Genomic DNA, 14,245 nt, shown 5'->3' with positions numbered 1-14,245 from the left:
CTGAAACTCCATATCTCTCACCATCAAAATTGCCTAACCTCTGTATTTCCACTATCATTTTGTTTCTATTACAATTGCTGAATTTCCTCGAAAGCTCATCCTTGCAAGAAATTGCCGAGAGCTATTAAGGCTGGCCAGTCTATCGCTCAAACCAGCCTCTGTTCACTCTGTCTAAACGTAAAGCTGACATGGAAAAGCAGCCAAAATAACCAAGGTCTACTCCACCTCGGTCAGTATCTCTTCTATCCCATCCCACCAGGCTGAAGGTACAACAGCTTGAGAGCACCGTAACACCAGGCTCAAGGATAGATAGGAATCTGTGGTTATTAGTCTTGATTGGTTAGGATTTGTAGAAATACTGGGGCTGAGAGGGAAATGGATCAGTCATGAAGAAATGCTGGAGCAGACTCGATGGGCCAAATAGCCTAATATGCTCTTATATCTTATGGTCTTATGGTTATCAGACTCTTGAATGGATTGCTTGTATAGGAAAAGATGAATTCTTGCTCTGCCAAAGTGATATCACAGATACTGAGAATCCAGAGTAATGCACACAAAATGAATCTCAGGGTTGTATATGGTGACATAAATGTACTCTGATAATAAATTTACTTTGAACTTTGAAACGTTAAGTAGTGGATGAACTCACCAGCTCAGAAACCCTGCAGGGGCCTCGGCCCAAAATGTTGCCTCTTTATTCCTCTCAATCGATGCTGCTTGACCTGCTGATTTCTTCCGGAATTTTGTGTGTGTTGTTTTGTCAGGCATTTGTTTATCTGTATTACACTTTCTCTGTCATACTTTATTCAGCATTCTATTTTCAGTTTTATTATCTTAATGTATATGTGTATGAAATGATCTGTTTGGATGCCACACTAAAGCTTTTCGCTGTATCTGGGTACCTATGACAATTGCACTGGGCAACAAATTTTTTTTGGAAGTTTTGTTTCCCCAGAAAATTTTTTCTGGTTATGAAAGACTATTTGAAGCTGAACACAAATATTATGTCAGACTACTTGTATCATGTAGGAATTTGGAGAGATGAGAAATGAACTTTTATTTAATATAATGCATTTAATTGCAAAAGTTTAACTAAACTAAAAAAAGTTTTGTTGATAATTTTCATTTGTACTTAGTACCTGATAGAAACATAGAAAATAGGTGCAGGAGTAGGCCATTTGGCCCTTTGAGCCTGCACTGTCATTCAGTATGATTAAGGTACCTGCTTTCTCTCCATACCCCCCCCCCCATCCCTTTAGCCACAAGGGCCATACCTAACTTCCTCTTAAATATAGTCAATGAACCAGCCTCAACTGTTTCCTGTGGCAGAGAATTCCACAGATTCACCACTCTCTGTGTGAAGAATCTTGGAGAAGTTTTTCCTCATCTTGGTCCTAAAAGGCTTCCCCTTTATCCTTAAACTCTGACCCCTCATTCTGGACTTCCTCAACATCGGAAACAATCTTCCTGCATCTAGCCTGTCCAATCCCTTTAGAATTTTATACGTTTCAATAAGATCCCCCCTCAGTCTTCTAAATTCCAGTGAGTATAAGCCTAGTCGATCCAGTCTTTCTTCATATGAAAGTCCTGCCATCCCAGGAATCAATCTGGTGAACCTTCTCTGTACTCCCTCTATGGCAAGAATGTCTTTCCTCAGATGCTTCTCATTTAAGTGTCCAACAATAATCAGCCAGAATTGATGGATTCCAGATGCCCTGATACCGTTTCTCCATGACCGCAATGTCCTGGTGAAACCTTTCACCGTGCTCGTCACTGACTGTGCCAAGATTTGCAGGGAAGAAGTCTAAATGGGAATGCAGAAAATGAATCTTCAGTGACATGTTGCACTTCATAGTTTTGTATGCTTGAAGCATGTTGTCAACCAGCTGCACGTAGTTTGGTGATCTGTCGTTGCCAAGAAAATTTCATCAGCATCTTTGAATGCCTTCCATGTGATTTTCTCCAGTCCCACTAGAAATTCTTTAAATTGCCTGTCATTGTTGACCAGTTTGATTTGTAGACCAACAAAAATATCTTCCTTAATTTTGGCTTTAGTTATTGGCTTGAATTATGAATTGAAGTAACAAATTGGTTTTGTTACTTCAAAGTGGTGAAACCACAAAGTGGTTTTCGAAAAAAAAAGGTGGGTGACAGGGAAATTTCACAGTGATTTTCATGATCAGAAGCCCAAAATCCAAAAGATACTCCCCAAAGTGTTCAGGAAGCAAAATCATTGTTGTCTAGTGTTATAAACTGTCCAACTCCCATAGATACACAGTGGAGAGTATCCTGACTGCTTGCATTGTGGCCTGGTATGGAAATTCCAATGCCCATGATCAGAAATAGTGGATACAGCCCAGTTCATCACAGGGAAAGCCCCCCTCCCCCACCATTCAGCACATCTTTGTGGATGCTGCCACAAGAATGCAGCTTCCATCATCAAGGTTCAGGTTCAGGAATAGTTATTCCCCTACAAACATCTGGCTCCTGAATCAGCGTAGAGAACTTCACTCACCTCAACCCTGAACTGATTCCACAGCCTATGGACATACTTTCAAGTACTCTACAACTCATGTTCTCAATATTATTTATTTACTACTATTATTAATTGATTTATTTGTACTTGCACAGTTTATATTCTTTTGCAGATTGGTTGCTTGTCAGTCTTAGTGCGTAATTTTTCATTAATCCTATTGTGTTTCTTTGTACGTATTTACTATGAATACCCACAAGAAAATGAATCTCGGGGTTGTATATAGTGACATATATATGTACTTTGATAATAAATTTACATTGGATTTTTGAACTTTGAACTCCAAACTTCTAGTCCACGCCTCCCTCCTCTTCAGTGTTCTGACTGTATGATCAACGGGATTCTAAGTTGACATCCACACCACTGAACGTTTCAGTTCCTCTAGTTGGGTTTCCACCTTCAAAGTCAAGCCAGAATGTTCTTTCTGCAGTACAATTCCTCAAGCTCACTGTGGCTTTCAAACTGACTGGTAACAGAATATTCTTCTATGAATGTTCCTCTATGACATAGCTCGGGAAGTCTTACATTGGGTTCCCTTTTTAACCACACAAACAGAACTTGATTTGTCATCCCTCTGGTCCCTTCCATTGAGTATCTGGCATCTGTCTGCTCGGCTTAAATTAAAGGTAAATAAATGCAAATTAAAATAAAATATAAAGATCTAAGTAAATTTTTCATCAATTTACCCATATGCCACCATATACTACCTTGAGATTCACTTTCTTGCAGGTATTCACAGCAAGTACAAAGGAATACAATAGAAGCAATGAAAAACTACACACAAAGACAACAACCAATATGCAAAAGAAATCAAACTGTAAAGTTACTAAAAATCCCGGGTAATAATATTATCTTAGGGGCTTTTGTTATGATCGCAAGACCATAGTGGACACTGGTAATGCAGAAAACTGCAAGTCTGATTCATTGGTGAGACTGACGTTGGGGGAACTGTGTGGCTTCAGTTGTAGTGCAGACCAGGCCCTCATTTGTGCCTCAGGGTTGCCTGTTCAGCTGCCAAGGAAGGTGACACGTGAGCCGGCTGTGCCGCTGGATTCTGTACTGGTCTGGGGTGGGGGGGGGGGGGCTGGCCCTGTCAGTATGGCTCTCCAGTAGTCACTCGATGGGAGACAAGCTCAGTTGTGCTCGTTTGAGCGAGATGAGGAACTGCCGCATGCTTGTTCTGAAGAAACATGGCTTCAGGACAACATCTAAGCATCATCAATCTACAGGCCATGACCCTCAGGGAATTGGGCTGTACTATTAACTTTATATATTTTCAGTAACTTTATGTTTTTCTGCTATCATAATTATATGTGCTACGTTCTCAATGTGCAGTGCGTGACTGTGGGTTGTTACGTACCCCGTAACTGGGTTTACAGACCAGCAGAAATAGAAGAATCTGTTGGAGTCTGGCGGTACCGAAAACTAAAAGTGTTTATTAGTAAACTACACAATACAGTTTCAAAAATTCAAATATACATATAAAACTAGTTAGCAATAATAAACATAAAAGTGTAGGAATAATAATAAGCAATAATAAACAAGCTCTATCGATGTCTAGGGGGAAATGAATTGACATAGGAGAATATAAAGTTCAGTTCAGTTCATGTGTGCTGAGGTAGTTGCAGTTGCTGTATTGTAATTCGTTGGAGAGAGAGAGAGAGAGAGAGAGAGAGAGAGAGCGAGCAAGAGATTGAGCAGCTGCAGCCAGCAAACCTTCTATTGTATTCTGATTGCGTCGTATCGTTGTGGTCATTCGGTTATGACCGCTCTGTTCTCGGCCAGACTGTTCTTCTGTGGTGGACTCGTCACTCTGGCATGAGTGGACCCACACACAAGTCCCCACTGGCCCTGCTGTCACACTGTGAGCTTGGTGACCGATCTCCTGATTCGGTCCTCGAAGTCCACACCTTCCTGTGGGTGCACAACACTCGGTCAGTGTCCACTGGTGTGTCTCGGGGTGTCTCCCCACACCTGTCTTTTATCCCCACTGACGGAGTATCAGCCATCCAACAACTCAAAATCACCATGTCCATCAAATCAGGCCACTCCTGCTGTCTCCTTAGGAATGTTAACAAGCAAAGTTACGTCCTTGTAGCGAAAGGTAAACAATCCAGGAAGCCATAATACATAAACCAACTGTCTCTCTCTCTCTCTTTCTCTCATCTGTAGCAGATGTTCCTGCCTCTGTGCTTCATCTCTCTCTCTCAGTAGCAGCATAGCAACAGCAATAGTTCATAGTTCTTTGGGGGGGGGGAGGAAATTGTTAACTCTGCACCCCATTTCCATCAGGTCTGTTCATCACTCATAACACGGTACTGTGGTTTGCACCTTGGCCCAGAGGAACCTATTTTGTTTGGCTGTATTCATGTGTATGGTTGAATGAAAATTAATCCTGAACTTGAAATAAATAAATAATAAATAAATGGCAAAGTGAGTTCTCGGGTCTTTGAAACTGAGTCCTTAAGTTGTGGAATCAGTTCAGTGTTGAGGTGAATAAAGTTATCCACGCTAGTTCAGGAGGCTGATGGTTGTCGGGTAATAACTGTTCCTGAACCTGGTTGTGTGGGACCTAAGGCTGCTGTATCTCCTTCCTGATGGCATCAGGGAGAAGAGAGCAAGGCCCGGGTAGTGAGAATCCTAGATAATGGACGTTGCTTTCTTACGGCAGCGCTCGTTGTAGATGTGATCAGTCACATATGGGGAGGGCTTTGCCTGTGATGGAAAAGTCTTGCAGCACGCCCAGCAAGTGCGGGAAATCTAACTCCGGGCAGATTCTGTGGAAAATGAAGCTGATGATCTGTAATGTAACTCTTTTCCACAGTTTTCACCGATATCTTCTGTAAATGGTGTAATGCAAATCGCTATGCTTACATTTCCCTCATGCATTTTTCATGTCAGCGCAGTTAAACAGTAGGGGGCTTTTCGGTACGCTGAGTGACCTATATACCACGCGGAGCTGAAAAATACCATTAATGCACATCTTCGCACCCCTCCGGCTAGTTCGACAGGCGCGAGGCGACAGAAGTGGTCACCCGCCGGGTATCAGGGGTTGCATTAATGCCTTGCCGAAGAATCAATATTTAAAATGTTCTGGCGTCAAAAGAACTGAAAGTCCACACCACAGGACACTGACCACTCGTACCGTGCCGACAGGGACTGAAAACAAACTTCAGCAGAAACTCAGCGGTTCGAGCAGCCTCTGTGGAAGGTCGCATAGCCAAATTCTGCTCCCGTGTATTATCGTCAAAAGGAATTATCGGCGTTTCGCCTGCTGCAGGAGTTAGAGGTCGTCATGTGATCCCGATGCCCGCCCCATCCGTCAACCGGACTTTCTCACTTTAAAAAGTAACAACAAATAAAATCCAATAGGCTTTTAAAAACTTAACATTTTAATCTCTGATCACCCGATTTCTTTCTCCTGCATTGCATGCAACATTGCACAGATCGCCTTTGAGTGAAACTTCTCTTCCCCCACCCCCCTCCATCAACTTAGAAGCCCCACAACAGATTCACTGGCATTTTAAATTGTTACTTTTTGAGCGGGATCCCAATGGAAGTTTTTTTTGTCTCGCGCCTCGTTGGGTTTGATCTCATTGCTATTTGCAAATGTACTTGAGGCATTTTAAAAAATTACAAACGTAAAAACGATGAAGAAAGAAACTGCATCAATTGAGGCAGCACGGCAGACTCGAATGTTGCAATTTTAGGTCTAAGTGCCACAACGGGAATAAACATTATTTTCAGTTGAGCAAGGGTCGTTGCTGTTCTTTACGTTGGGAACAGCTGAGAGGGGTGGAGTTTCGCTAGGATCTTTTAAAAAAAAGCTGCGACTCGGATGAATCCAGCCCGCCCATTTGATTCGAGTGTCTTTCGCTACCTGGCGCTGTTGTCATGTTGCATGCGGGCACAAAAAAAGAAAGCGACTGCGTAACATGTCCGACTGTCGACATCAAGCGCAGTTTTTTTTCAGCAAGCAAACTTTTCGCAACTCCGAAGGATTCGGGGCTGAACTGCAGACCAACTTTAAGACGGTGTTGGATTACAAAAAGTTGCTTTTTAAAAAATTAGAGCGAGGGGACGGAGCACTGACGTTTATTTCAAACACCTGGTCGTGGCGTTTTCACTTTGTTCTTCTCCGCCCGGTTGTGTGAGAAGCAAGAAAATAACCGGGAGAGAAAAAGAACTGGAGATATTTTTGTTCTCAGACATCTTGAAACACGATGAAAGGGGGATCCGCGGCTCTCGTTGTTTACGTTGCGATTTTCTGTCCTATCAGTATCTATGTTCTGGGCTTGGATAGGGAATCGGTTCCCAGGAAGACCATCTCTCACAGTGGTAGGTGTCCGCTTTATTTTGTTTCATTTTTATCCATATTTCTTATTGGTATTAATCCAAAATCATTGGCATGTACGTGAGCCGGTCGAGAGGCGACAGCGGCTTCGCCTTGCGTTTACGAGCGTGAAATAATCACAAAGGGACCTGCTTGAGCACGACCTCGGCTTGACTTGCAACGATTTCGGAGCAAAGCACCGCGGATTTGTTACTTTTTAAATGTCGGAACACGCGGGGAGCCCTCGGCTAGGGCATTCGATGCCACTCCGAGTTGGATCGACGCCGACCGTGAGACCTCCGAAACGCACAGCCCGCTGTCTCAGTGACACCTGCTATACCTTCACAGACAGCTTGAAAACACTACCGGAAGTTCGGCAGAGTTCGGGTAGCTGGGTGTGGAGTTAGGATCCACTAATGTGTTCCTAGTCTACAGTTTATTATTAAAACATAGATCTCTTTTTCACCCACTGGTCCGTAACTGACCTTGAACAGCACCCAACTATTTTACTCTTTTTTTTTGCACTATATAATTGTTGTTGTAGCATTAAGAACAGTACAGCACAGGTACGGGCCACTCGGCCCACAATGTTGTGCCGAACCAGCTCAACGATCAAAAACACCCAAACATTAATCCCTCCTACCTATAAAATGTCCATATCCCTCCATTTTCCTTAAATCCGTGTGCCTATCGAAACATCTCTTAAAAGCCCCTCCATCTGCCACCATCCCAGGCATCGGAACACCCGGTAGAAATTTAAAATTGTTTGTTGCACTCAACGGCTGCCGCGAAACAACGGATTTCAAGACGAAGCGCACACAATGCTGGAGGAGCTCAGCAGGTCGGGCAGCATCGATGGAAGAGATGCCCAAAACATTGACTGTTTATTCCCCTCCATGGCCGCTGCCTGACCTGCTGAGTTTGTGTGTGTGTGTGTGTGTATCTATATCTATCTATCTATCTATATCTGGATCACAGTATCTGTGAATCTTGTGTGTTAAATTTCACTACAGATGTCAGTGATACGGAGCTGGATGCCAAAACGGGACAAATACCTGGTATTGAAGTAAATTTAATGGATTAATTTTACAAGGAATTTGTAGCAATTATGAATGAAGATCTAACAACAACACACACTAAATGCTGGTGGAACACAGCAGGCCAGGCAACATCTATAGGGAGAAGCACTGTCGACGTTTTGGCCGAGACCCTAACGTGTTTCAGTACCTTTGAAACAAAATGACAAAAACATTTTATTAAGTGATTTTTCACATCCAGATGTGCTCTGCAGTTCAGTAAGTACATTCAGTAGCCAATTTAATGCACAGCCTGTGCCTAATAAAGTGGCCATTGAATGTATGTTCATGGTCTTCTGCTGCTCTAGCCCATTCTCTTGAAGATTCAGCCTGCTGTTCTGCACACTACTGTTGTAACACATGCTTATTTGAGTTACTGTCACCTTCCTGTCCGTGAACCAGTCTGGCCATTCTCCTCTGACCTCTTGTTAACGAGGTGTTTTCACACACACAAGAGCTGCTGGCTGGATTTTTTGTTTTCTGCACCATTCTCTGTAAACTCTTGAGACTATTGTGCATGAAAATTTCCAAGAGGTAGGTAGATTTTGAGATACTCAAACCACCCCGTCTGACACCAACAATCATTCCACAGTCAAAGTTACTCAGGTCACATTCGTTCCTCATTCTGATGTTTGGTCTGAACAACAGTTGAACCTCCTGACCATGGCTGCATGCTTTAGTGCTTTGAGTTGCTGCCACATGATTGGCTGATTAGATAATTGCCTGTTGGAAGTGTATGTACTCAGTGTGATGTAGTGATTATAACAGGCATTATGAAAAACACAAGAAAGTTTCCATATCAGTAGTGTGATAATGCTTATTGATATTGATTGACCAAAAGCATTGGCTAGCATCCCAGGAAGATCCCTTTGGTGCGAGCGAGAGAGAGTGGAAGCTGGACTCTAAAGCAATACAGAGTACTGGAGGAACTCAATGGGTTGGGCAGCATCAATGGGGGTAAATGGACAGTCCATGCTTCAGGTCAGGGCCCTTCACCTCGACTGGGGAAAAAAGAAGGAAGCTAGCCGGTGCAAGAAGTTGGAGGAAAGGGGTGGTTGAAGCATTGTTGAGGATCCCTACCACAATCTCTCTGACCCACTACCATCAGGATGGAGGTTCAGGAGCATCAGGACTAAGCTGCCAGACTGGGCAACAGGCAGGCTGTGTGACTAGTGAATACCCTGCCAATACCAAAGTCTCATCGCCAGGACAACGAGCTGTTTGCTGTTCACCTTCTGAACGCACTTTGAATTATATTTGATTAACGGTACTGTGCAAAATTCCAGGGCCCCCTAAAGTGTTTTATATCATGGTTCCTAACCTGGGGTTCACAGACCACTCGGTTAACGGTAGGGATCCATGGCATTTTTATAAAAAAGGTTGGGAACCCCTGTTCTATATGGTTTCAGATGGGATGGCCTCCACAGAGCCCTGATCTCAACATCCTCGAGGCTGTCCCGGATTACTTGGAGAGACAGAAGCAAACAAGACAGCCAAAGTTCGGAGAACTGTGGCAAGTTCTCCAAAATGCTTGAAACAACCCCCCCCCCCCCCCCCAGCTGATTTTCTTATAAAACTGCACGACAGTTTATAAGAGAATTGATGTGGTTTTAAAGGGAAAGGGTGGATATCACCAAATATTGATTTGATTTAGCTTTTTTACTGTTTACTGCTCTTTATAGTAATTTTTTTGATACAATGAAATGAAACGTTTCTAAATTTTTGAATGCAGTTTGGCTTTACAGAATTTTCTTTTGCATGTGCCTAAGACATGTAAAATGTACTGTATTTGTGGTAATATTTTGTTTTATGTGCTGTGTGTGATTCATGTGGGTGCACCATGGTCTAGAGGAATGTTTTATTTGGTCGTATATATGTACAGTCAGATAACAATAAACTTGATGCTTCCAGGTGAAAATGGTGGGGGGCGTAATAGGAAGATGTGGGAGGGGTGATGTCAAAAATGGGAGGTGATGTGGCAGTGACAAAAGGCAGAAGATATTGGAATCTGATAAAGGAGGAAAGTGGACCATGAAATAAAGGCAGAGAAGTGGGGAGGGGGACTGTTGAGAAGAGTGTGTGTGTGAGGGACAGATGGAGAGTGTGGGGTAGGAGAAAGAGCAGTGGGGACCAAGAGGAGAGAGAGGGGGGCATAGTTACCAGAAGTCAGAAAATGCCAGGTTGGAGGCTGCTCAGGCAGAGTCCTTCGCTAATTGTTTATTATTGTCACATAGGGAATGAAAGGGTTAATGTATGAGGAGCGTTTGATGGCTCTGGGCCCTGTACTTGCTGGAGTTTAAAAGAATGGTGGGGGGAGTTGGGGTGTCTCATTGAGACCTATCGCATATTGAGAGGCTTAGATCAGCTGTCCCCAACCTGGGATCCACAGACCCCTTGGTTAATGGTGAGGCGCCATGGCGTGAAAAAGGGTTGGGTACCCTGGACAGAGTGAAGTGTAGAGGAGATTTGTAATATTGAGATAGTCTAGAGACTGAGGGCACAGCCTCAGAATACAAAGACATCCTTTTGGAACAGATTACGAGGAATTTCTTTGGCCAGAGGGTGGTGAATCTGTGAAATTCTTTGCCGCGGATGGCCGTAGAGCAAAGTTGTTGGGTATATTTAAAGCAGAGGTTGATAGATTTGTGATTAGTCAGGGTTTCAAAGGTTACGGGGAGAAGTCAGCAGAATGAGGTTGACAGGGAAAATAAATCAGCCGTGTCAAATGGTGCAGCAGAAGCGATGGGCTGAGTGGCCTAATTCTGCTCCTCTCTCTTATGGTCTGATATCGAATACAGTGAAAACGTTTATTTTGCATGCCTTCCATGCAAATCATTTTAAAACATTGAGATACGTTGAGGTAGTTTCCAGAGAAAAGTGATAACAATGTGGAATATAGGGTTACAGTTCCTCCTTTCAAATATGGGTATGGCATTATCTAGATCCACCAGGGAGCACAGTGAATCTGATATATACTTAAAGAGAAATTTGCAGAGCTGGAGAAATGGAGCCGGATGTGGAACCAATTGTACAGCTGTTGTGAAGATCCAGCACAGGCTCTGGGGGTCATTAGCATCCCTCTTAAGATTCAAGATTCAGAACTACTTAGTGTCATTCCCAGTGCACAATTGCGAAGGAGAACAAAATAATTGTCACTCCGGATATGATGCAGTACAAAAAAAACACATAAATTGACACTAGGCACAGGAGAGTCTGTACATAAGGTGACTGACAGGAAATGATAAAGTAGTGGTGGTTGGGGGTGTGGAGGGGTGGGTTAGTGGGTGGGGGCGTTGATCAGTCTCACTGCTTGGGGAAAGTGACTGTTTTTGAGTCTGGTGGTTCCGGTGTGATACTGTGTAGCCTCCTCCCTGGGAGTGGGACAAACAGTCCATCAGCAGGGTGGGTGGGATGTTTCACGATATCGTGGGCCTTTTCCTGGTACTGTTCTGTATTTATGGCCTCGATGACGGGTAGGCTGGTGCCGGTGATGCATTGGGCAGTTTTGACTACCCGTTGTAGAACCCTCCTGTCCGTTGCAGTGCAGCTTCCGTACCGTGCACTGATGCAGCTGGCCCGGGTGCCGTCTACCACTCGTCGGTAGAAGGTCATGAGTATTGATATGATTCCACAGATGGCATAGGAAGGAAAAATTTCTTTCAGTTACCTAATGAATTATATTACTAACCACAAATTGACCTGTTACTTCTACCAACAAGGACATAGAACAGGAACAGGCCCTTCAGCCCACAGCGTTGTGTTGATCCAATTAAATTAGTAATCAAACGGCCAAATTAATCCCTTTTCCCTACACAATGTCCACATCCTTCCATTTTCCTCACATTCATTTGCCTATCTGAACGTCTCTTAAAAGACTCTAATCTATCTGCCTCTATCACCACCCCAGACCCCAGGCAACAATACAGTGTGTGTGTGTGTGAAACAACATCAACCTGTCTCCTCTGAAATGATCAGTGACTCCTCTCTCATGTTAAATGCATGCCCTCTGGTATTAGCTGTCTCAACCCATGTTTAAAGATACGGTCTGTATACCTTATCTGTGCCTCTCATAATCTTATAAACCTCTGTCAGATCTCCCCTCGTTCTCTGCCACTCCAGAGAAAACAACCCAAGTTTGTCTAACTTTTCACCATAGCTCATGCTCTCTAATCCAGGCAACATCTTGGCAGACCTCTTCTTGCCCTCTCCAGAGCCTTGGCATCCTTCCTGTAATGGGGTGACCAGAACTATATGCAATACTCCCTATTCAGCCTAACTAAAGTTTCATAGAACTGCAACATACTGACTTTTGAACTTGGTGCCTTGACTAATAAGGACAAACCCTTAACAAGGTTGAATCTTCACTATACCCTCAGCCTGGAGCAATTGTGGGCAGCCAGTAAAGGCTAGAATTGCCACTGATATCCAAATCCTGTGCAGGAATAAATTTGAAGAAAGACCAAGGCCAAAGGTCTTGGCCTGAAATGTTGACTGTTTATTCCTCTCCATAGATGCTGCCTGACCTGCTGAGTTCCTCCAGCATTTTGTGAGTTTTACTCGGGATGAGAGTGGATTTGGGGGAGGGGGGGCTATTATAAATCCTACTCATTACAACAAGACAGAGACAACATATCATCCATATCTAGCCCCACACACACTAAGTTATGGAGTACCTCAGCAGGTGAGGCAGCATCTATGGAGAGGAATAAACAGGTGACATTTCGAGCCAACACGTTTCATCAGGACTGGGAAGGAAGTGTGGGGGGACGAACCCAGAATAGGAAGGGGAAGGAGTACAAGTTGGCAGCTGATAGGTGACGCCAGGAGAGGGGAAAGGTGGGTGGGTGAGATGATGTGAGAAGCTGGAAGCTGATAGGTGAATTGGCAGCATTAAGACGGTAACTTGCGCAAGCAGCTCTGATGGAAATCTCCATATATTCCCGCTTTAGACAGCTAGAGCTGAAATTATTGTAATTTACTGTTTTTATAATTATGCATTGCCAGCAAAGACAAACAATCTTGTAGCGATATTAAAAAAGAACAACTACCGAAACGAAAGCTAATGATATAATGAGGTAAGTGGTATAAATTAGCATATTTAAGTAATCTTAGTGTAATAGAGAAATTAGCAGTTTAATTTGTGATTGATCAGCAAAGTTAGCGATAAGCAGCCAACACAAACAAAAATAATCCCTGGCTCTAACTAGACTAAACTGAATGTAAATACGTAATTATGCTTATTTGCTCTACTATGCCCCAACCCAGGTAACAAATTACCCATAATAAGCACGCAATATAAAATACATTACAGACATAGAAAATAGGTATATGGCTACAACAGGTATCACTGGCAAAGTTTGTTTTTTTCAATTTATAAATGATGTTTGAAGAAAAATAGGAGTGATTTCATGATTATAGTGTGGAGCTTTGTTCTGGTGAATTGTGTGACTCCTGTTATTGATCTGCATTTTATTTAATATCCTGTTGGTACAGCCGTTCTTTCGGAATACTACATCATCAACCTATGGGCCATGACACTCAGGGACTTCGGGTATAATATTTTTTGTGATTGTATATTTTCTGCTATCATAACAACATTTGCTATACGTGCGGGGTGTTGTTGGTTCTGTGCTTTGCACCTTGGCACCAGAGGAATGATGTTTCGTTTGGCTGTATTCATGTGCATGGTTGAATGACGGTGGAGTCAGTGGTGAGGAAGGCAAATGCCATGTTAGCATTCATTTCAAGAGGTCTAGAATACAAGAGCAGGGATGTGAGGCTGAGGCTTTATCAGGCACTGGTGAGGCCTCACCTTGAGTATTGTGAACAGTTCTGGGCCCCTCATCTTAGAAAGATGTATTGGCATTGGAGAGGGTTCATAGAAGGTTCAGAAGGATGATTCCAGGAATGAAAGGGTTGTCACTCGAGGAACATTTGATGGCTCTGGGTCTATACTCACTAGAACTCAGAAGGATGAGGAGGGATCTCATTCAAACCTTTCGAATGTTGAAAGGCCTAGACAGAGTAGATGTGGAAAGGACATTTTCCATGGTGGGAGAGTCTAGAACAAGAGGGCACAGCCTCAGGATAGAGGGGTGTCCTTTTAAAACAGAGATGCAGAGAAATTTCTTTAGCCAGAGGGTGGTGAATTTGTGAAATTTTTTACCACAGGCAGCTGTGGAGTTCAAGTCTTTGGGTGTATTTAAGGCAGAGCTTGATTGATAGGTTCTTGATTGGACATGGCATCAAAGGTTAAGAGGAAAAGACCAGGAACTGGGGTTGAGAAAGAAAAAAGAATCAGCC

General features: G+C 43.3%; 1 protein-coding gene across 2 annotated transcripts in view; it reads left to right on the top strand.

Annotated features, from left to right (window-relative positions):
• The first annotated feature begins 6,016 nt into the window (after positions 1 to 6,016).
• Positions 6,017 to 14,245, top strand: part of sema4f (sema domain, immunoglobulin domain (Ig), transmembrane domain (TM) and short cytoplasmic domain, (semaphorin) 4F) — a 174,555-nt gene continuing 166,326 nt past the window's right edge. Inside the window, exon 1 of one of the 2 annotated variants that reach the window (XM_059965774.1) lies at positions 6,017 to 6,871. In XM_059965774.1, the coding sequence (XP_059821757.1) occupies positions 6,757 to 6,871 (115 nt within the window). In that variant the 5' untranslated portion in view covers positions 6,017 to 6,756. The remainder of the gene's footprint in view (positions 6,872 to 14,245) is intronic. The other variant, XM_059965775.1, reaches the window with a different exon arrangement.

This window comes from Hypanus sabinus, chromosome 3, assembly GCF_030144855.1.
Source record: "Hypanus sabinus isolate sHypSab1 chromosome 3, sHypSab1.hap1, whole genome shotgun sequence".
NCBI classification, from domain to species: Eukaryota; Metazoa; Chordata; class Chondrichthyes; order Myliobatiformes; family Dasyatidae; genus Hypanus; species Hypanus sabinus.
This window is presented reverse-complemented; position numbering and strand designations above follow the sequence as displayed.